The 24,174-nt window shown below is 43.2% G+C and overlaps 1 protein-coding gene across 3 annotated transcripts in view; it reads left to right on the top strand.

Moving 5' to 3' along the window:
- The window catches only part of rps6ka1 (ribosomal protein S6 kinase a, polypeptide 1), a 46,579-nt gene that overhangs the window by 970 nt on the left and 21,435 nt on the right, over positions 1–24,174 (top strand). For 2 of the 3 annotated variants that reach the window (XM_056425908.1, XM_056425907.1), the window contains exon 2: positions 10,497–10,541. In XM_056425908.1, the coding sequence (XP_056281883.1) occupies positions 10,497–10,541 (45 nt within the window). Of the gene's footprint in view, positions 1–4,586; positions 5,193–10,496; positions 10,542–24,174 lie in introns of those variants that run through there. The other variant, XM_056425909.1, reaches the window with a different exon arrangement.

The raw sequence follows: 24,174 nt of genomic DNA, 5'->3' as shown, positions 1-24,174 counted from the left end.
TTAATGATTATATCAAAAGCATGCTACTGGATACATTATCCATTAATAACCATAACACACATACATCCAGTTTATAACAAAAAAGAGAACTTTTTGAATAAACTTTTGTGTTTTTGTGGTTATTTTTGAGTATTTTTTTTACTAAACTCATTGTAATTTTATTCAGCACTTTAGAATACGCCAAGCATGCTGGCTTCGGATGCATCGCTGAATCCCTGAAGGTGTTATGAATGGAGCAAACGCTGCTTCAAAGTGTTGAAAAGTAGCATTTTGATCAACTACACATGTAATTCATCGTCTCCTTTAAGAGTGAAGGTATGCCATTGAATTATATGGAGGTAATGATTCAACTTAGTAGGAACATTGAACCCCATGCTTTGAGCTAGCGGAGCTAAACTGTGAAGTTATTGTCAACGTCTCATTGTGTACATTGCGCAACAGTTCCCAAAAAATCGACAGTTGAACGTTTCCCTACAAGGAAAGGGCAACTGATCAAAAGGCTGCCATGAAAGAGATGCCCTCCGATATCTGGCACCCCCTGCTGTTATTCTCTTTCAACCAAGAGAAAGGAAAAAGTCAGATTTATATGTCAGCCAACCAAATGGTATATGTTCCCATGTGGGTAGTATATTTACTTTATACCTATATTTTCAGATATCTGGAGAAAAGCTGCGTATAAAAACCTAGCCCTGAAATGTGTCTTTGCACACGACGTGTTCCTCTGACTAGCCTCCAAGTTGACCGTTGCTTCTAATCCACACTGTGACACGTAAAGCATGACAGCAACTGCTGCTGGTTACTGTTTTACATTACACGTGTATCTCAAACTAAGAATTCAAAAAGGAAACTATACTTAATAGTGGAAAAGGGTTTTTGTCATTGTGAATTCTGACTGCATCACTGGAGATCTTTCAAGTCCAGATGATTTCTGATGGAGGGAACATAACTGAGCTTGAATATAAGACATCGGTTCACAAGTCTGACAAATCAAGTCTGATTTTATAATAGAAAACCAATGCCATGGAACATTCCTGCCCATGCATAGTCAAAGGCTACGCTCCTGTTCGGTCTAGTGCAGTGTGCGTTCTCCTGATGGCAGCACGGTGGCATATTATTAGTATCTGTGAGTGTAACTTATTTCTGCTCCCAGAGGTGGTTTTCTATTAAGAACTTGAGCTTAATCTGCATTGTTGCCCCGCCCAAATACCAGAGATGCTAACTCAAGCCTCAACATGCTGCGCTTGACAGAAACACCCATTGCAGCCACACGGGGATGTCGTCCACAGACTCCGGTCTGCATCGCAGTTTTGAAACAATAAACCATATTGGACCAAAGCAACAATGGGGAATTGTGTAAAACTATTAGCCTCTCTCCCGTTGTCAGCCACTACTGTGACAAATGATCATTCCACTGGTGTTTGAGGTAGCAATAACACTATTTGTTCATTATCTCCATATGGCGCCGTCTCCCGCCACAGCCCCTCGGCAGATCTCTGATAACTGCCCTCGCTCCCCCGTCAGCTCGTTCATGTGTTCTGTGCTGCAGCCCCACTGATGGCAATGATCCCCGCACTGCAGGCATGAGCTCACTGAGCTCCTCTGAACCTGGCACACCCTGAGCATTACTTTTGGCATGAAATGAAGTGTATTCAGATTATTTTGACTGTTCCTGTCCATTAGTCTGTGCATGCTGTTTTTGATCTGCACTGTAGATGGGGTGTATTTAGTGCTGCGCTCTAAAGCCGGGATAGTTTGTTCTAGTTGATTCCTGGCCTGTGTTGCATTAACAAGGTAATCCCTTAGATTCACTAAACTGTTTGCTTGATCTTCATCTTTAGATGCAGATCAGGTTTTCTCATCATTTTAATGGGGGGTATGAAAAGAACAGTAACACCGCATAATTGTCAAACACAGATGTGTGTCAATATGAAAGGTAGTTCCAACACACACACACACACACACAGAGGCATAAAGGCGGGCCCACAGTTGTCACACATTCAGGCAGAGATAAAAGTAATGCAGACAAAGCATGCACTAAGGTTAAAGGATATGAAGAAGGAAACAAAGCTGCACAAATAGAAAGAAAGTCTACATGTGGCAGTGTGGCAAAGGTGGAATAAAGTAAAAGATAAGAGCAATAAATCAGAGGGGAGAACACAGATGAATTTCAAGATGCTGTCTCAAAACTGGCTGCCACTTTACAATTAAATATGCATTTCCACTTTGCACTGTTCACGGCTGTGGGTGTGTATTTCGAGAAGAGGCGGCGACATATGATACGATTCATTGTTTCTCATCGTGCATAATCGAAATCGCTCTCCGTTTCCTCCACCTCTGTGGGTTTCATCCTCAAAGTGAAAAGGAGGTTAAGCAGCAGGGTCGTCTTTGCATCAGTTCGTCTGATTGGCGGTCGGCCGTTTGGGAACTAAATCTGTCCTCTATTTAGTCACAGCTCAGCCCACTCTGCTCCTGCGTCAATTCACCGACAATTCAGGGTGGAGTTTTGCTCCACTGCACGTGTACTGCAGGCTGGACTGAGTCATATTACCCATGATGCTTCCTGTCTCGCAGAAGGTGGGGGTAGGGTATCCCCGCAGGCTGTGTCGCTGGGTGGGAGACACCTCTGAGTCATCGCTGTCACCTGTGAGGTCACTGAAGCATCACGATTTAAAGACGAGACTCCCTGCAGCCTGAATACCAACGGACCTGACATCGAGCAGCTATTCGTCACGATGTCTTTTCACATCAAACGCTTTCCTGAGCTGTTTCCTTCTGGCCATTATATAGCGGCCAATGTATTGCTTTTTGGAACGCATCGCTTTTAAAAAGAGCCGTCTAACAGGGCCTGCTTTTTGACATGTTCCCATTAATTATCTTTATAACCACCAAAACAGACAGAAATGTATCATTTCCTGCTGGAGGAGCTACAGACAGAGAGAAATGTGGGCGGCAGAATGAAAGGAAAGAGGATGAAAGACAAAGAGAAGAGCAAAAAAGGAGCGATGGTCGGTTGCACGGCTGCCCTAAATTACAAACACCAATATGTATTATTAAGAGGTGCCATAGGGGTCTCCTTTGCAGCCGCTTTTGTACATCTGTTGCATCACTAAATGATGGATCATGTCGAACTAGTGGCAAATCATTGCAACTAATATATGAATAGTTTGAAACATGAACAATGAATGTTTTTTTGTGGTGAAGAGACACGATGTTGCACATTAACTGCTTGAATGCAAAGTCCAAAAGTCACAGGTGTGTCAAGAACATGCCATTACAACAAGGGAACACGTTCCCTTTCCAGCTCAGGTCTGTGTTTTCAACCCGTCACAGAACTCAGACGAGTGAGCGGCAACGCAGCACGTTGCATACCGTTGTTAAATAACACGTGAATCAAAAGAAAGGCGTCCCAATTCATGTGGACATTTTTGTTTCCATAAAATGCCTTCATCATCCGAATTGGAATAAAACAAGATATAGAATCCGTTCATGGCGAGGTGGTTTGATGTTCTCCAGTTGCCAATAGTAACCAAAGCATGGCCAAGAGCAAAAACCACTCGGCAGTGAATGAAGGAGAGAAGTGTTGGAGGGTGGAGGGTTGTTTTATTTCACTCAAGGTTTCAAGGACCGTTACAAGAGCTGTTGTCAATGAAAAGCGTGTCGCTTCAATATAATGTCCGGACAGACTCGACCAGGCCTGGTCCCGACCCAACATCTAGCCTCTATTCATCTTTCCATTGTGTATATTATGTAATCTATGAAATCATGTAATTCTTTGCAACAATGTGTGTTGCTTTCAGACCTGGGTAGCAATGTGGGTCCCAAGGCAATTTGCACTGAATATATATATATATATATATATTTATATATGAATATATATATATATGTATATATATACATGTATATATATTTATATATATAAATATATATTTATTTCTATAAATATATATATATATATAAAAAATATATATACATAAATATATATACAGATATATATATATATGCATATATATAAATCTATATACATATATAAATATATATGTACATATATATATGCATATATATGTATACATATACATATATATGTATATATATATATATTATAAATACATATATATACATATATATTTATATATGTTTGTATATGTATATATATATATATGTATATATATATAGACTCATATATATGTCATTATATTGCAGTTTGGGAAAAGCAGACATGTAAAGTCAGTTGCACACTGCATCTCCATCTGTAGCAACACAATTGACTTCTCCTCGTGCTCCGCGGCTGCCATTAACTCACAGCCATACATGGATTGACATGTCTTTCTTTCATCTAATACTCCTGCGATGCACCCGCTGCACCACGAGCATACAGAAATAATAAATGCGCGCGGGTCATTAATAGCGGGCTACAGTCAGCATTACGTATTTGCAGTTCATCTCTGCGCCAGATGATGGCACGATGAGACCTGGGCGGAACCAGCGGAGGAGGGGGCTGGGAATCCTGCAGGAGTCTGCCAATAGCAGCTCGAGCTGACGCGCCTGCTCGTCTACTACGGAGGTCTCTGCGCGCATCGCTCACTGCTGGGCACAACCGGGAGAACACACACACACGCACACACACACACACAAGCACACACACAAGCCGCACACGTTTGGACACGGCGTTGATGGCAAAGGCAGAACGGACTGCGGCTCCTTCCTCCAGCTGGCGTTGAGACTCCCGCACAGTGCGACCAAGGGGCCACACACTGCTGGGCTCCTCTCTCCTCTCTCTGCGCGCGTACCTGGAAGGACGAGAGGGCTTCTTGTTTGGTGTGCATGCTGTTTTTTTCCCAACTGGATTATCACTTTTCAACAATTACGCACGGAGTGGCCAGTAGCCGCCGGAGCCGAGTCCAGACGAGTGCATGTTCGTGAAGCTCTCGGCTGTGGTGCTCGCGCGCGTCCTACTTCTCTCCGAGCGAAGAGCAACGTGCTTGGTGAATCTTCTCCACTTGGACTTTGGACCTGAGGAAGGAGCTTCCCGGTGAACTGCACTGGACCGGAGCGGCACCGACGCGATCCGGGGAGACCGAATTCGCACCTGAGCAGCTGAGAGGGGAGGAAGTGCAAATCCTGCAAACAAAATGCCTCTCGCTCAGATCGCGGAGCCATGGCCCACCATGGAGCTTCTGCAGGACGAAACGGAGGTAATGCGAGGTGACATCACGTGTCCACGCTGTGTTTGCATGCATCGTTTTTGTGACCGGTTCATATTTCATTTGGTTCAAGGGGAAATGGCGCTCAAGCAACACATCATCTTCCAATTCGAGGTTTTCGAGTCACCTCTCTCTAGGAAAAGAAAAAAAAAGTTATTTCAAACTATACATCCCCTACATAACTGGGGGTGAGTCTGACGTCATCATTCATAATGGGTGTCCAGTGATTTCTGGACCTACGTTATGAATTAGTCGAGTTTTTTTCTGGAGGACGTGCCACTTGGATACTTTAACCAAGAGGAACATTAATTGTACCCATTCATGTGAGAAGTACCTTCCAGAGCTCAATATAGAACTACTTCACTTTCTCGTCTCCCACTGAAGCGAGGAGACCAGTCTGATGCTCACTGCCTGTCACTGGTCTCACCTGCAGAGTGGTTTCCAGTGAATAATGTGTCGTGTCTTTTCACACATGGCATCCCACGTTTGGGGTCAGGGGGAATCTACTTGGCTCACGTGAGCCATTAAACTAATTTAATAATGTAGAACCTTAAAATGAAGTTTCTTTTCTCTTGTTGTTGTTGTATTCTTGTACAGTTTGATTGACACGTTCACTTATTCTGCCGCGGAGCTTTTATCAAACGGCCTTCTGAGTGTGTTCGACACAGAGCAGGTCGATGATGACATCGTTGAGCACCGACTCTTAAAGATGCTTCACAGCGTCACTCAGATGAGAGAGAAAGATGATATCATTGTTCATGAACTCTTCAATTGTCTCTTGAACAGACTTGTTGCTTTTTGAATATGCATCAGTCACATATTTTGATGATGAGCAGACTGCGTCCCATCAGGCCACACCTTTTTAAACAAAATTCAAACATCGCTGTTTTACAGGTTAGTCGTGTGATATTTGGAGGGTGTCTTTTTCAGTTAGACGGCCAATTAGGCAGAGAGTGAAGCGAGCCTGAGATAGCCGTGTTCTGTGTGGCTGATGTCAATGATTAAAAAGCTCTGTTCACAATATTGCACATATTGTGTCCTCGATCAGCTTTACGAGAGATTAGTCCGACTGTAAATGAGGCTCATTCTTCCATCGCTCGGCCGAGATGGCCTCTCTGATTTTAAAGAAGCGGAGGAAATAATTTGCAAGAATTCAGTGAATGAAAAATGATATTTCTAAAAACTTGAGTTTGCTTATTTAACTTGAGGCGTTATTCATGAAAGCCAGCCTGATAAGTCTAGACTCATTACGCTATGTACCAGTAGACACTATCTAATATACTGTTGCAGGTCATTTTAGAGCGCACATATGTTGTTGGGCCGTGTGATGAATGAAACACCTGAGAATGATGCAGAAAGAAACTCTTTCATCGTGACTTATAGTTTATCCCACACTATTTACAGAATCCTGCTCCACGCGAGGTGGCTGAGCAGCGTGTCACAGCTGAGCAGATGGTCGTGCCGAGCCTGTGAAGAGTGCGAAGTTTAATACTGTAAAGTAAATACCCTGCCTTTTTGGTTCGTGGAAGGGATTTTCATAAACACATATGTGTGCTCATTGCTAAAAAAATCTATGAAATGGGTGTAAATATCAGCACGTATGTGTGTATATATCATAAGGAGAGATTATTTATGTCCCCCCCCCCCCCCAAAAAAAAGCTGTATCTGTAATTGATTTGATGGCACCGGTCCCCGTCAGTCAAGTGGGATCTTTGCCATGTATCTCAGTCACCACCTGACCAGCCAGCTGCACCCTCCGAGTCCTGATGGCAGAGCGAGGGGCGAGGGGCTCAGATTGATGGGGCGGGTGAGGCTGACGGTCGTGCCAGTGAACATGTCGGGGGAGTCAATCGGGAGGCTCGGCCACGGGTCAGCTGGTCACATGAGACAGATGGGCCAGACACATTTTTGGCTGATTTTCTTTGAAAAATGGAAATGTATCACAAGGACATTCCTGTTCTCATTGTCACAAAATGAGCTGCTATGATGTGGCCGTAGTTTCTCCGTCACTCATCGTGCGAGCGCTCGTGTTTGTCGGGAGGTGTCGTGAATAGAAATCCGATTTACTCGCTCTTGTTGCGGCGAAGCGGGAAGTGTGCGAATGGAGCCGTTTCAAAGTATGTATTTAATATTTAAGTGAGCCTTTTAATTCATCACCACACCGTGTCTGGTTATTAATTAACTTCTCAGTGAATCAGCTCTGATAGTGACACGTATCCCCTTCCTGGCCCAGGTGAGTCACCACCACCTGCATGGGCCACTGCCATTACTAGGCGAGTGAAAGTCCTCCAACAGATCAGAATCATGCTTCTGTCAATGTTTACTGATGGCAGAAAAAGCTTTTTTAACTCTTTAGGAAGAGCATTGCATACCCTGAAACGTATGATATATATATATATATACGATGCATTTAGAGTTGAGCTTAACAAAGGAGGGCTTGATCGTGATGCTCACTCCAGCTTATAGCAGGAAGTGGTTTTCCAGAGTGTCGGCGGTCCACGAGTGTTTAGGTTCTTAAACTTTGTTTGCTGACCCCTCTTCACAATTCTTTCATTGCGTTATTTTAGCCTTCAGCCTTTCTTTTCTTTGAACTGATCTGATCTTCTTTTAAAACCTCGACCTAAAAGACGTTCTCTCGGCCAGCATCTGGAGTCCGAGGCGGAGAGTCTCGCGTTACTCTCCTTGGTTTTCGAATTAGAGAGGAATTCTATTTCTTCAATAGAAACCGAAGCAAACGGAAAAGTGCATCTCTAGAGAAACGCTGCACAAGCTAAGACTTCAAATGCAAGATTGCACAAGTCTAGAGCGGCGGGGCCGAGATATTCAGTTCTCACGTCATGTGCCATGTAGAGGAGAGAGTGGGGTTAACACACGGAATGTGTGCCATGTTTGCAAGCTAGGCGTGGTCAGCAGTGCACGCTTGTGTGTGTGTGTGTGTGTGGCTGCCGGAGTGGAGGAGGGCTGGGTTGGCGTGTGATAACAAAACCCATTGCTTGATGGGTTCCCTGAGAAAGTCCAGATGTATTTCTGAATTAAAAGTTTTAAAAAATTAACCTGTCAGTGAGGCTTTTGACCTAATGACGGCGGTAGTCCCGGGACTCGGTGTCACTGCCGGCTGGAGAGATTACGAGACGCTTACGACGATGCGATGAAAGCCACGTACGAAAGAGTAGTTATTGTATTTTCTTTTTGTTGCCTAGTTACAGGACAGCGCAGCTCCAATCACGCTGTTAAAACACAACTCTATTAAACACACACACACACACACACACACGGCATCAGGGCTCTGAGGTTGTTTACTTTGCCAAATCGTATCAGAGTCCTTTGAGAAATTAAAAGTTCTGGCTCTAGCAGGCTTTATAGGCTGGGATGTAAATCAGTGTGTCTCTTATGGGCATCTCCTATAATCTAGCCATCTAAATAATGGTGTGTGTGTGTGTTGGAGAGACGGCACCATTAACTGGGCCACTTGGTTCAGCCATGCAAAGCTAATGAGGTAGCATTGTTGGGAAGGCATTGTCGACCACACACACACACACACACACACACACACACACACACACACACACACACACACACACACACTCAGACAGTCGGAGGATTCCCATCACTGGTCTCCAGCAAACTGGGTTAAACAAATCCACCACGCACACCTCCCGATGACATCGAGTGGAACGGAAGGAAAGAGTCCGAACGCGTGGCAAGACTTCACTTTGAGATTAAATGAGTCCACAAAAAGCCCCTCGTAACAACACAACGACACACACTGCACACAACGACACACACTGCACACAACGACACACACTGCACACAACGACACACGCTTCACTTCCTCAAGGTTTTCCTTCTCCACTAAAACCCCGCGGTCGACGTCTACCTCCCCCGTCCTCTTCCCGGTCTCATGCCTCCTCTCACGTGCAGCTTCTATGACTACGGCACAGTTTGGCTGAATTGCATTTCCTTTCTTTTAATAGACGATTAAACGGATGAACCGTCGGTCGGTAGAAACGCCCGAGGTTATGGCACCCATCCGATTTATAGCTGTTGGTTTCTGCTCAAAGCGGGGGGGAAAGGAAGTGCATCCAGTTGCCAAACACATCCAATCTCTCAGGTATTGGGAGTTATTGTGGCGACAGTAAATTATTCCCACTGTCAATGTTCTTTCTGCTCAGAAGGTCTTTTTTTTCTCCTTTCATTATGCGAGAGCCGAGCCGCACTCGTGACCCTCCACGTCTCGCGCCGCCCGTTCTGTTGAACGTTTGATTGTTGAGGCCGCCGCTCGTCATCGTGTCGACCGCCTCCTATTCTGTGCAGTCCAAAGGAATCTGAAGAGGAAGAGGGAAGAGGGCAAGGAGGAAGTGAAGGACCGCAGGGTCAGTGATGGGCAAACAAAGCAGAAAAGCCCGGGGAGGAGTTATTTAGGGCGTTCTCACATGCCAGAACACTCGACTCTGGACCCGGGCGAGTTCCTTTGATCATTGGAAGGAAGTTGGTCCTCATAATGGGTTTATCTTCACACCTTTCAGAAATATAATTTGATAAATCATAAAAAAGGAAACTAATTATATGAATGAAATAACAAAAGTACGAGTAATAATAATAATCTGATAATACAAATCATAATCTGACACTCAACCAATAGTCATATTTGATTGGACCCACGACTCATATACACTGTGTGTTTATATATAATCTAAAATGTCATGTTCTGAGATAATAAAATATATAAATTCTACAAGCCATTTCCCTGATTGCTCCTCTGTAAACATTTCATGGGGAAAGGCAAGTGATCCTAATTTGACTCGACATCTTAATGGCCTCTTTCTTCTTTCATCACAGGTACCTCCTCTGCATATACGACTCATTGTTCCATCATTGTGTGCAACATGCTGACCGATGCGTGTAATCGTATAATCGGACTGAAATTCTACTGTTTGTTCAGAGATTGCTGCCCACTTCTGGCGCAGGAACAATGTGTTGATATTTCAAATGGCCTTCTGTGAGCCATTGTTTTGCAAATAACAATGATTACCCGTCTCTGCAGGACTTGGCTCCTGGGCGGGAGCAATGTGCTCGTCTGTGGCAGCCTCAGGTTATGAGGTTTGCCAGCAGAGGAGCAAAGTGCTGGATGCAGCGGACTGTTGCCTCCCACACAGTCGCTTGCAAATATTTTCTTGTATCTCTCCCTCACTCTCTCTATGTCTGATGTCTCTACACACACACACACACACACACACACACTCACGATATATGCAGCGTCACTCTGACTGTTTCTCACATCTGCTCTCTTGACAGAATGGACAGAGCACCGCTGAGGATGGAGTCACGCCTGCTGTCAAGGTACATGGCATCTCTGGAACACACACACACGCATGCAAAGACACACACACACACGCATGCAAAGACACACACATGTGACTCAAACATTCATGCATCCTGTGACATCCAAGATAACAGAGCTCGTACTTGGACACGCTGCACAGAATTCTTTGGTTCGGTTTGTGTGAAGTTCCATCAACGGGCACGATTGTGCCTGAATCTGCATTTTGAGCCATTTTGAGCTCGACTAAAGGAGGAGAAGAACGCCGCGGTGCCTCATTGACGTGTCCGTGTACATGTGTGACCGTGTGTTGACTTGTGCATTTAGCAATTGCATTGACGAGCCCTCTGAGGGCATGAGCTTAATGTGCTGAATCCTGTCTGAGGCTGATCGACAGACCAGCTACTGTCTATCGTAACGCGGATCAATACAACACGACCATAGTACTCCATATTCTGCATGTCCTCTTGAGGCCTGTTTTCATATCGCACAGAGACAAATGCGCACACGCATGCGCAGACGGAGACAAACGCACTGAGAATCCTCCAGCCAGCGGTTTCCCTCCTCTTTTCTGGCCTCTGCCTTCATTGTCCGGCTCTGAAACCCGATCCTGTCGACGGTTAATCTCCAGCCGTGTAGCAGAGGACAAGGAAACGTTCCTCTGGGCTTGGCCTCTCTTCTTTTTTTTTACCCTCCCTTTCTCTGCCCTCGTTCTCATGGTGGATAGAGACTGGGGAGCAATGTCGTCTTCTCTTTCAGTTCAGAACAATGAGCTCGGGGGGGGGGGGGGGGGGGTCGGCCCACAGGGGCGGCATGGGCCGACGTCATTAATGTCTGATGGCAAGGGGGGGGGGGCAGACAGACAGACAGACATCTCAATATTGATGCATCCATGACATGTGCAAAGGAGATGCATCCAGAGCGATGCTGATATTGGTCCAATGCCGACTCGGCTGGTTGGATCGGATATCGGTGCCAATGTGCCAATTTCGTATCGGATACCAATATTTTAATAAATAACAATTCGGTACATTTCTATATTTCTATTTATTTGCTGCATTTTGATTTACAGGGTTAGAAAAGCAATGTTCAAGTCCGCCTGACGCATCAAAGAATGGTCCCAGTTACTTCCACACTGTGAGGCGTACCGATTATTAAATTAACTCTGTTATTGGGTCGATACTCTGTATTGGCTGATTCCCAGAGCCAGGGTGTTGCTGTCAGGACTGAACAAGTCAGATTGGTGCATCCCTCATGCAAAATGTATGAACAATTACAACGTACCACTTATTTAACGATATAACGACCAACCAGAGGATGAGGCAGCATCAGTGACTTCTTTTAAATCACTTCTTAAAACTATTTTTTATAGAACAGCTTTTAAGTGATCTCGTCCTTTTTTGCAGAACTTTGGTTCCCCTCATTTAGTTTGTCTGTTTTTTATTTTAATATATATTTTTAAACGTTTATATTTGTTTCTTACAATTCCATTTGTTTTGCCTTGACTCTCTGTAGAGCACTTTGTAAACATTGTTTTTAAAGGTGCTATATAAATAAAGTTATTATTATTATTATTTGAGTTTTTATTACAACATTCTTTCAGAATCATTAACTCAGATAATCACCCTCCACCTCCCTCTCAACATATTTTGATATTACCAGTTCAAAATCTGTTTTCCTAAAAACCTCCCGTGTCACTTTGAAGGTCTTTTGGAATCATTATGTACGGTAAGATGATACCAGAGATGGCTGTGTCCATAACAACCCAGTTAGCGGCTCGACATGATGCAATAAATATGACTGAAAAATGACAGTGAAAAGTAAACTGGATTGGTCCCATCACGGCAGAAACCCGATCCACATAATACGGTCAGTGTGGGCGCAGATACGAGCTTATTGGATTGGTCCATCCATAATCAAATCATCACGACATGACTGGTAAAAATTTATTGTATTTCATTATTGCTCAGGCCTGGGTCGTCCTGTAATTATGTGCATTAAATGTTTTCTTAATTGATTGGGAAATATTTGAGTAATCTGATCAGTTATATAATCTCATTAATTAGGATGACCTATTAATTGGCTTCGGGATTTTCTGACTGTCTCTATGGGAAAAGTTCCTGATGTTTCTCGAATAAAAAGAATAGAAGTCGTGAGAAGTTGGATATGATGATGGATTTTGACGTGTATGATGCGAGAATAAAAAAAATCCATCACGCATCGAGGCACCAAATCTCTGATCTGGTCGGACGGTTCTGGCACCAGACGGGCCGAGGAGTTTGAACCAGGCGGTCGATGTCGAGCTGCCGTTTAAATGACGGGAATTTGATAATGTTATCTGTTATCTCCTCTAGCCACGGGGATTACCTGGCTCCAGCAGAGCGAGGGGAGGGGGCGGGTGGGATAGAGGAAACGATTGAGACCAAGGAGAGGAGGAAGAGAGTGTTCTGTCCTTAATGGCTGAACGTTTAAACCTGAAATGGGCTTTGAAACGGTGAACTTTGTTCTAAGCATGAAGATGTGTGTCTGTGTGTCTGTGTGTGTGTTTGAGGTGAAGTCACTCCTCTCCTCCCGGACACATCCGTGGCACTAATGAGCCGTTTTCTGTGCCCTGACACTTCTCTCCTTCTCTCTTTAGCGCTTCACACGCTGTAAAACTGGTGAATACACGAGAGCGTATAACTCGGCTTGTCGCATCACTTTTGTGTCTCTCGTGCTTTTTTTCCGAGCCGTTAAGCAGAAGGTAAGGCGCGCTGGCAGGCTTCTGCTCACGGGGGTTGTCTTTTTTATCCCCTTTAGCCTTTTTTGTTGTGTTTTTAGCACAGGAAGCAGATTAAAAAAGAATGAAACATGATAGAAAGCTAGCTCTATGGTGCTGTGTCTAATTTGTATTATTCATACATTGTCTATATTTTGTTGGTCTTTCCTTTTTTTGTTTTCATGGATTGATGTATTGATCCTCTTAGTCCAATGGTTCCTACCCCGAGGGTAAAGACCCCCACAGGAGATTATGAAATCAATCAAAGTGGTCATGAGATAAGAAATAAGAGCAAACTCAATTTTGATACACACCCAAAAAAAAAATCGAACTTTTCTGTAAGCTTTGCTTCTTTCTTGTGAAATAGTGTTTAGTATCACAACTTGAAGTCTATAACGACGAAATAGAGATGCATAATTTCGAGATTTGAGGAGATATCACTTCTGTGGGTCAGTTGTTAGCAGGTCTCTTTCAATCAGGGGGTTGTCGGTTCAATCCCCGCCCTCGTCTGTGTCCTTGAGCAAGACTCTTAACCCTGATTTGCTCCCTGCAGCTGTGTCTGCGGCGTATGAATCCAACAGGCAAGTCGCTTTGGATCAAAGCGTCAGCTAAATGATATGTAATGTGATAATTAAGGATCACGATCACCAATGTTTCAGAGAATTAAGAGAGCACAATAAGTTTCATCCAAAACCCCAAAACACTCGCTGTAAAATGACTTTGGATTTGGGTGTGACGAACGGCTCTATGGATGGGACGATCAGGCGGGGGGGGGGGGTCATATTACCCGGCAATTTACTCCCTGGCAATAAGCCAGACTCTCGCGTGAGAACTGGACCTATTCCATGAAACCAATCACGTCCACCTCATTGCCACTGAGGATACCTGGGAGAACGATTCGTCCAAACGGCTGAAATGATGGCCGCCTCGTTTCCCCGAGACCGAAGTGCTTGAGGAAGGTGATTTTGAAAGAGTGCGTCAAACTGTCTGCCGCGAGGCTGCAGTCACAACGTATCGGGCAGAACGGCCTTTTTCAGTCATCTCGCAGTTTTCTTCGTAAGATCGGTTTGTTCTGTTTTTGTAGGTGTTCTTATATATAAAATAATGCTGTATCGGCATATTTTTTCATAATCGCACAATGTGTTTCTCGGGCAAAAACAGCAATCTCATTTCTGGTTTCATCTTCTCCATTGGGAAGAGTTGCTGCTTTGCCAGTTCTTAAATATATTTGTAAATCATACAGTGATTATTAAGATATTTAAGACTTCATCTTGGGGAAAGGGATATTTTCACTTTTCTCAGACTTCATCTCTAGACTAATTGCTTAATTGGTAAATCATCCAGTGAGGATGTTCACGAACTAATTCAAACGGATCGCCAGTCAACAACAATACAGAATAATCCACGTTCATAATCTGGAAGTTTTGTTATGGGAAAAAAATTCCTGGCCCTCTGCAAACCCTAATACATCATACTCTACACCTCCACTTGTTAGAATATTAGTTGATTCATTAAAGGAAGACTTGGTTTACATCCTGAGAAATTATATATACGGGTGGGGAAATCGGAGCAGCCTCGTCTACAGCTGCTCTGATCTGACTGGAAAACTGCAGACCTGATGAGGCTTGCAGGAGCAAATTTATTCAGCCTGGTTGTAACATACTTAACCCGGTATATTAGCGTGTCCTAATAATCAACGCTCTAAATTAAGTAACAATAGACTCTCATTGTTTGTTGTGTTTCTCTTTGTTAGGAAGGCTCAGTAGCAGGAGAAACACAATGTTTTAATCTAGGTAAAATATAATATTCGTTGGCATTATTGATGTAAGAATCACTTCTGTTTATATATATATTTATTTATATATATATATATATATCCTTTGTTAATATTTATTAAGAATATAAACCCAGCTAATCCAGATTTTTAACCTAATTTTTTGCCTTGTTTCTAACTAAGCCGCCCACTTCATACCAGAGAGACACAAGTACACATGTACACGGATGTCATGTGTGAAATAACTCAAACTGCTGAAACTTTAGCAGAGACTGTACTTTCTGAAAATGGCAATCAAATGTCGGCAACTACTTTAAGAAGTTCCTATCGAGCAATAGTGAGGATTCAAATGATTTACTTTTTATGCCTCACCCAATCAGGCGTCTTAAATCTCAGTTGATGTCTTCATGAAAATATTAAATTAGGTTGAATAATGGTGGCCAATAAAGCAGTCGCCACAAATTCTTACACTTTGAAAATTATATTTTTGATTACTTTTCATGACATCTTTTAATACACCATAAAATTGTGTGACCTCAACAACTTGTAATGCTCCATCAGTGTGAGGAGAATTGGTTGTCATGGTTTCACATCAAAGCAGCTGCCCGCCAACCCGGCAACAGAAAAGACAGAATTATAATTGTTTAATTCCGGATTTCTCTCTGTTGCTGAAAATGAAGGACACCTTCTGAGGACGCAGCTTTAGCAGTTGTTCCCGACACAATGGGGCGACCGCGACGATAAGCGTAGCGTTGAAGGACCAAACCAAGACGGTAATGAGAAAGAAAGTCTAGGTGAGATGTCACAGTGTCTGGCTGACATTTTGGCTCAGCATGGTTCTGCATGAGCAGTGGTCCCCAAACTAAGGCCCGCGGGCCGGATACGGCCCCCCTGCACATTTGGCCCCGCCCCCTGAACAATACCAGAGACGCATTCTGATTTTTTCTTTCAGTCTGGCCACGCAGATCCTAGACTAGCCGCTGTCAAATAGAACGGAATAAGTTATTTGGTTGTTATTTATTTCACAAATAGTGTTATTTATTTCCTCACTTTTTTTTCTGTGAAGATCCCGGAAAGGGTTGTTAATATTTGGTTTTGTGGCTTTCTGGAAAACAATACATGTTTACATTTAGGCACCCTGTGATCGTTACACACTGACCCCGCCCCCCTCAGAGAAGGGAAACGTGATGTGGCCCTCACAGGGAACGGTGTGGGGACCCCTGGTCATGAGGGTTGGGACCGGCATGGCAGTCGGTTTCACGGTTTGGAACAAGCGGCGCATGTGGATGGAGGATGGACGTGGCGTATGCTCCGGCATGCATTGTTAACTAATGTGTGGTCAATAATAATAACATTTATTCTCTTTTTCGTCCGTCATATTTCTGCTGCTGCGAGTCCCACTTCAGTCTTCACTCCTCAGGCCCACCACGCCTGAGGAGTGAAGACGGAACGAGGTAATGCCTTCTCCAATAGTGTGAGTGACATTGTCTTGCGCTCCCTAATGAAGATAACGTCTCTTCACTGCAGCGAGGTGCTGAGCGAGTGGTATTCAGGCTTCACTAACCGAGTGATGAGAGGGTAGGGGGAGCGTGATGAGGGGGAGCGTGGGACCTGTCAAGAGCGTGAGAGGAGGGGGAGGAGGACTGAGGGAGAGGAAGTGGTGGCCGCCCCTCAGGCACCGTTCTCCCTGAAGTCAGTCAGCCGAGCGAACAAACGCAGTCCAACAATTCCGAGCGTTGTGACTGAAGAAAGACCCGCATGCAGGAAAGCAAAAAGGAGAAAGTGGCCGAATAACTCGGTAGCTCTTTGTGAATTATAATCCACCTCCTGTTAATCTGTGTGTGTCCTCAGATCTTGAACCGCATGCTTGGCTTTCTGTTCATGTGTGTTAATTACAAGGAGGGCTCAGCGCCGCCTTGGTGGTGTTGAGTGTCTCCAGGACTGATTAAATATTTACCAGTGACGAGAGCGTGTGGGCGGGGACAGCGAGTTGATCTTTATGACCTCTGGGCCGCCGTCGAGCGCCGCGATGCCGGCGGCGCGCGTCCGTGCATGTGTGTTGTCGTCATGGCAACGGCTCTCACTTTCCTTTGCAAACACGGCCGTGCATTTGATTCCTGTGACATTCCTAAACGCACGCGCACGAACCGGAAGAAAATACAATCCTCTTCCTCATGTGTTATTAATCTGTTTAGAATCGGCAAACGGATGAAACATAGAAGTGGGATCAGGGCCGTCCACAGATGAACTCTCGGAGAGAACAAATGGCGATGCAGCGCTCGGCCGAGTGTGACTTTGATAGTTTTAGTTTTTCTGATCTTTGAGTTAAAGAAAGTGAAGTTGTTGATATAGCGCTCCCACACTTAATGCCGTGCGTGCCAGTGTCTATATTGAAGTGTATTAGTGATGAATCACCGTCATGCATTATATTAGAATAACATAATCATTAGTTCAACATATTTAGATATCCTCAACAAATATAACATAAATAAAATCACACACTCAAAACACAAAATTAAATGTACCCGTGGACGCTGTGAACACACATGTGCAACGTCTGAGCGATGCCCGCGCCTTAAAAGGGTATTAAAAACCCTGCGGCAAAAATGTTTGGTAATATTCTGACAAAACAAACACACGGGTGTTTGTCTCCCGTCTTTATGCTAAGCTACGCTAACGCGCCGCTTGCAGCAGCTCCATATTTGTTTAATCGTGTTCTCGAAGTCTCAGAGAGAAAGCCAATAATCTTATTTCCCAGAATGTCTTCTAAAAGGGAAGTCTCCTCATCCGGGGTTTACTTCCTGCTTGTTGTCTCCAGTCTTTCCTGTGTGTGTGTGTGTGTGTGTGTGTGTGTGTGTGTGGGTAGCACTCTCCTCAGTTGGTATTCTGAGAGTATTGCTCCTTTCAATCTGGTAAATTCACTGAACTCTCCTCACACGACCCGAGGGCTGGACGTCGGAGGAGAAAGAAAATGTGACTTGTTTCTTTTCTCCCTCCTCAGTCTCTTGTCTCTTCCTCTTTTTATCTCTTCCCGCTTCAACGATCTCCCTTTCTCTCAGCTTGTATCCCTGCAGGGGCTGTTTGCCTTTTACCTCTTGATGAGATGCATCCTATCGTTTCTAAACTGCTCCACTTTCTTGCCCTTTTGGGTTTTGCCGACTCGTAGGATTTATGAGCATCGCGCATGTATTGGCCACTTTCCCTGTGGAGGTGTGTGATTTTTGCCCCGAGCTCATGCTGATATGCTAATATTCACACCAGGATGTGGTGTTGCATAAAAAGTCTCCGTTGTGTTTTTGTCAGCCTACGTGGAGCCAGAAAGCCGAGTATTGCAAAATGGAACACATTTATCACTTTTGTTGTCATGTTTAATAAATAAGCTGACACTATGTCCATGTGGTACTACTCCTTAACCATATGCTGCTCCTTATTGCCAATGAATGCCACAATATATTTTCAAATACTGATGATGTATCACCAGATCTGTAATCTTGGATGAGTTTACTTCATAATATCTCACTTTATGCCAAAAGAGAAAATATTTGGTCTGCGAATCTTCTTTTAAATCCCCTTTTTGCTTCCTCTGGCCTCAAGCACTTGAAACATTCCTGTGTGAGGGACCTCTACGTAGTCTTTTCAGTCGTCCAATCGGTGACCCCCAAATGAAATATGTGGATCCGTCCACATGTGGTTGCGCTCCGCTGGGAATGTGCAGGACTCGATCCATCCGAAAAAGGCCACGCATGTCCAGAGGACCTTCCCAGGTCACGCAAATATTAAAGGTTAAATAAACAGGCTGAAACTTTTTAAGGGAAGAGCTGTTGAGCTGCACTTCCTGCTGCATCCTGCACTTTGCTGCGTTTTTCCCGCTCCGCACTGCATCATCAACCATTTTCAATTCTGGAAAGTGTTAAGTGCTTTTTTTGAAAACCCAAACCACCAGCTTGTAAACGTGTGTTGACTCTTACCAGGGGAGTAATGCATTACGGAGACTTCTGCTTGGCCGTGGTCCCTCGTGAGCAGAGGCCTGTATTAACACGGGTTGGCCACGCCTCGGAGCTCGCGGAGCGGAGGCCGTCACATTCCACGGCCGGGCTTGAGGGAGGAGTTGAAGAGAAGGGAGCCGTCTGTGACCGACTATCTCTGTGGGCTTCAGGATGGAGTCTAGGATGCAGTATGTCTAGTCCAGGGGGCCACACACATTTCCCTGTGAGGGCCACATCACGTTTCCCTTCTCTGATGGGGGCGGGGTCAGTGTGTGATGATCGCAGGGTGCCTACATGTAAACGTGTTGTTTTCCAGAAAGCCACATAACTAAATATTAAAAACCCTTTCTGGGATCTTCACAGAAAAAAAAAAGTCAGGAAATAAATAACACTTTGTGAAATAAATAATAACCAAATACCCCTCTCTGGGTTCTTCACAGAAAAAAGTCTAGGATTTGCGTGGCCGGAATGAAAAAATAAATCATAATGCTTCTCTGGTATTGTTCAGGGGGCGGGGCCAAATGTGGAGGCGGGCCGTATCCGGCCGCGGGCCGTAGTTTGGGGACCACTGGTCTAGTCGGTGCACATGCTCTGTCGGTGTGTTGCAGTCAGGGATGGATTAACCAACGGGCCTACCGGGCCCAGGCCCAGGGGCCCATGAGCTCAGGGGGCCCCTGGGCCTGAGCTTCCACGCGTGACGTCGCTGTTATTAACATTGTATTGATATGAATATGATGATATGACACGATGCGCCGTAGCCGGTATATGCTAGGCTTAAGTCATTCATGTCAGTAACAGGGCCCCAATAGTCCTACTGAGGGATGGATTACCGAACGAGCCTACCGGCACCAGGGGCCCATGAGCTCAGGGGGCCCCTGGGCCTGAGCCTCCGCGCGTGACGTCGCTGTTATTAACATTGTATTGATATGATACGATGCGCCGTATGCCGGTATATGCTGGGCTTAAGTCATTCATGTCAGTAACAGGGCCCCAATAGTCCTACTGAGGGATGGATTACCGAACGAGCCTACCGGCACCAGGGGCCCATGAGCTCAGGGGGCCCCTAAGCCAGAGCCTCTGCGTGAAGTCGCTTTTATTAACTTTGTATTGATATGATGATATGACACGATGCGCCATAGCCGGTATATGCTAGGCTTAAGTCATTCATGTCATGGTCATATAATTCGCGTTATGTTGTCTGCTCAGCTCCGGTATCGGTGTTCCATATGGACTGTTTTGTTAGCGATGTTTAATTAAAAATAAAAAAATAAATTATTTTTTTTACATTTTTTGGTAAATATTTTTTTTTTCTTCGGGGGGGGGGGGGGGCCTTGACACGTCCAGGCCCAGGGGCCCATGGTTTCTTAATCCGTCCATGGTTGCAGTAAAGATATACAGGACTGTCTCAGAAAATTAGAATATTGTGATAAAGTTCTTTATTTTCTGTAATGCAGTTAAAAAATATTAAATATTAAAAGAATAAAAGGCTTGCAATATTTCAGTTGATTTGTAATGAATCCAGAATGCATGACATTTTTGTTTTTTTAATTGCATTACAGAAAATAAAGAACTTTATCACAATATTCTAATTTTCTGAGACAGTCCTGTATATGTGTCCTTAACTCACTTGAACGTGTTATCAGATATGTATGACTTCAAGTGTCCCGTATCTTCAGTGTGTCCTTCCTGTTGTTTAGCAGCTGTCCAGATGTGTCCGCTTCTTGCCGTGTAAATCTATCCCGTGGGCGTTTTATGCACACATGTGCATTCCCAACACAAAGAATGTGACTGACAGGGCACAGCAGTCGTGGAAATACAAATGTCAACTGGTAAATTTTTAATGAAGGGGTTAAGCGCTGACGTCGGCACTGCGTGGCTCAGACTCGGAGGCGATGTTTGGTTGTGCTCATAGCATGACACCCTGACAGCCAATAGGAGCAGGGCGCAGGGCGGGAGCTCCAGGGTTTGTGTGTTTGCAGAGTACGACTTTGAGACGGGACGCCTCGGAGGCAGCCGGCGGCCACCGGCACGCAGCGGGAAAAGGTTTGTTTCACTTGGACTGCTCATTGTTTCTCACTCCTAGATGCATTGGAGTCGACTGTCTACCTGTTCTGACTTGACTCGGACTGCTAAGACTCCTCTGAAATGACTGTTGAGACCCCCCCCCCCCCCCCATTACCACTATTGTTGCTCCGGCTCCCTTTCCTCCCTCGGTGGAACACATTATGACGCTTCATACTTCACCACCTACTTTAATTTCCTGGGTGTGCGATAAGATGCTCGTTAATTATCACAGTAATGACCACAGAGGTGTTCGTATAAAAGATGCACCCAAGGGCGAGCATACACAACGTCATTTAAATGATACATTAAAAGTTTAAAGAATATAGCAGTTGCCATAGTTTTTCTTATACAAATCCTATTTTTTGGATTATGCAAATAATCTTTTTTTATTTTATTAAGGATTATGTTTTCATGAAATTGGATTTAAAATGTCCACTTGAAGTGCAGTCTGGATATATAACCTTAGATCAAATTGGAAGTCTATACATTTTAGCAGAAGTGAAGCGATCTTGAGGTTATTTAGATATGCTAGTGTATTGGATCACTATAATCCCTACAGGATCAAATTGAGCAGGATTACATGGGTTGCATAACAACTTCAATTTTCAACACATCTCAAATGCTCTGATTTGCACATAAATGTTGTCATCTAGGCAGTAGAGCCAACAGAACATCATTATTCTGTCATTACACCAGTCAGAATAACCGTAAACATGAAGAACCTCCAAAAAAGATTTGTCCCATCAGAAGGATGGAGCCGCTGTCTCACCCTTTACCTTTTTGTTGGGTCATTTATTTATTTATATATATATATAAATACAGGACAGACTTTGAATAAATTGACAAACATAATAATGTGAATAATAAGTTTTTGTGTCTCTTCAAATAAGTTTGGCAATGTTAATGGAGCTTTTGCTGCTGTTGTGTGTATTTATTTTATTCAGTCAATCAAATCAAATACAATATTCTATATAATAAACAAAACAGAAAGACTGAAAAGGTATTGGAAGAAGCAAAAAATGCTTATATATTCCTATCCTAAATTAATATCAAATAAATCAGAGAATTTATATAAAATAAAGAAAAAATAACAAAGAAAATTTAAAAAAGAAAAACAATATATATACATATATACACATACATACAGACATACTTCCACATACATCTTCCATAGAAATTACTTTTCAATCACATTTATAATTTTAAAATTGTTTTATAAATAATTCCATTGTGAAAGATTTTTCAACATTAGTGTTGTTAATATTCCACTGTATGACAAAGGAGTAGTACTATAGAACATGGTGAGCTTTTACGTTTTAACTCTTTATTTTCAACTCTATTTATATAGAACTGTCTGTAGAGCTGAAGACGAATCCTCGATATTTTTCTCTGAGTTGACAGTCGGCAATAAAACTAATTAATGATCTGATGAGTCTAATAATAAAAAGGTTAATAGATACAAGAGGCGCTAACGAAGGGGGATGTGACTGTGACGGCAGTCTGAATGAAGTCATGATCACACTTGTTTAACACTTGCTGCTTGAGAAGAGAGCAATTCAACTGCATCTGTTGGCACTTTAATTATACACATGTAGTTATAAACATGGGAACGAGAACTCACTCAATATTGATTTTAGGGAGGGAAAGGTTTGCGATCTTTGGAGGATAAGTTTGTTTATTGAAGCTGATACCGCAAAACATTACCACGTTCTGCTCCAAGTTGTGATAGTTGTGTATTTTATTTTATTCAGTCAATCAAATCAAATACAATACAATATTATTCTATATATTATACGAAACAGAAAGACTGAAAAGGTATAGGTAGAAACAAAAAATGCTTATATATTCCTCTCATAAATTAATATAAAATCAGAAAATTAATATAAAATAACAAAGAAAATTTTAAAAAGAAAAACAATATATATATATATATATACACACACATACAGACATACTTCCACATACATCTTCTCACGGATAATCTGTAAATGTCTGTTCAGAATGAGAGAGCGTCTCCCCTTTCAAAAAAAGAGACCTTCACAAGACGAGAGAGGTTGAATAAACCAGGATTATGGCATGAAAATGCAAGGATTAGTAAATGAAATGCATCTTGGTGCTTTATTTGTTTGAATAGTCTGTACTTATTCATACCTAATCCATGCACTAAGTGCTCTTTTGTTAGTTACGTACAAGAAGACGATCTCTTTCCTTGAACTGCAGCAACCGCTCTACATGTGTACACTGTAAATAAACCGATTAGCCACAACATTTCAACACACCAAGGTGGACTTTTCTCTTTCAAAGAGTGCCGTTTCTCAGAAGTGCGTTGCCTCTCCTGAAGTTGATTACAGTCCTTCCCGTACGATAAACTATGCAAAAGCCTCAAGTGATTGGGAATGATCTGGTCTGAATTGTGATTTATTGGCCACATAATTGTCAACTCTGTTATCGGATTATATTTCTGTTGGGATTAGTTAAACGAGGTGTGGTACAGGATAGAAACGCGCCGATTAAATGAAACTACTTTCTCTTTCCATGAAGAACATGCAGACGGTGTCGACTACATTTAGAAATGCATCTTTTGCTTTGGATGTTTCGCTGATTGTCAGATCTTGTTTTTATATTCTGTAAAATGATTTTGTCTTTAATTGAAACGAGACACTCCATAGGTAATATTGATGAGATCTGAAAGGATTCCATGATCAGTCGTTTGAAAATGTATCTGCTAGAGACGATGTTGTATTGACAAATTACATTTTAAAGCAAGAAAGGGCTAAAGTGAATATATTTAGATTTATACTTTATGATCAAATAAAATAATTTCCTCTGGGCCCCTGGGAGTTGCAATAGGTGTTTTTCACTACTTGACATGGATTAATCAAGAAAATAATAAACAGATTAGTCGTATTAAACTTGCAGCCGAATCGTTAGCTCTTTATTTGTTAGATTTTAATGCAACATAACAACATGCTACTCTCTACGGCAGCGCTTGTGATTTTGATTGCGTGTCTTCTATCCGATCAGGAAGGCTTGACATTCAAGTCAGTTTATTTGTGTAGCCCATTCTCACA

Source organism: Pseudoliparis swirei, chromosome 11, assembly GCF_029220125.1.
Source record: "Pseudoliparis swirei isolate HS2019 ecotype Mariana Trench chromosome 11, NWPU_hadal_v1, whole genome shotgun sequence".
Lineage (NCBI taxonomy): Eukaryota > Metazoa > Chordata > Actinopteri > Perciformes > Liparidae > Pseudoliparis > Pseudoliparis swirei.
This window is presented reverse-complemented; position numbering and strand designations above follow the sequence as displayed.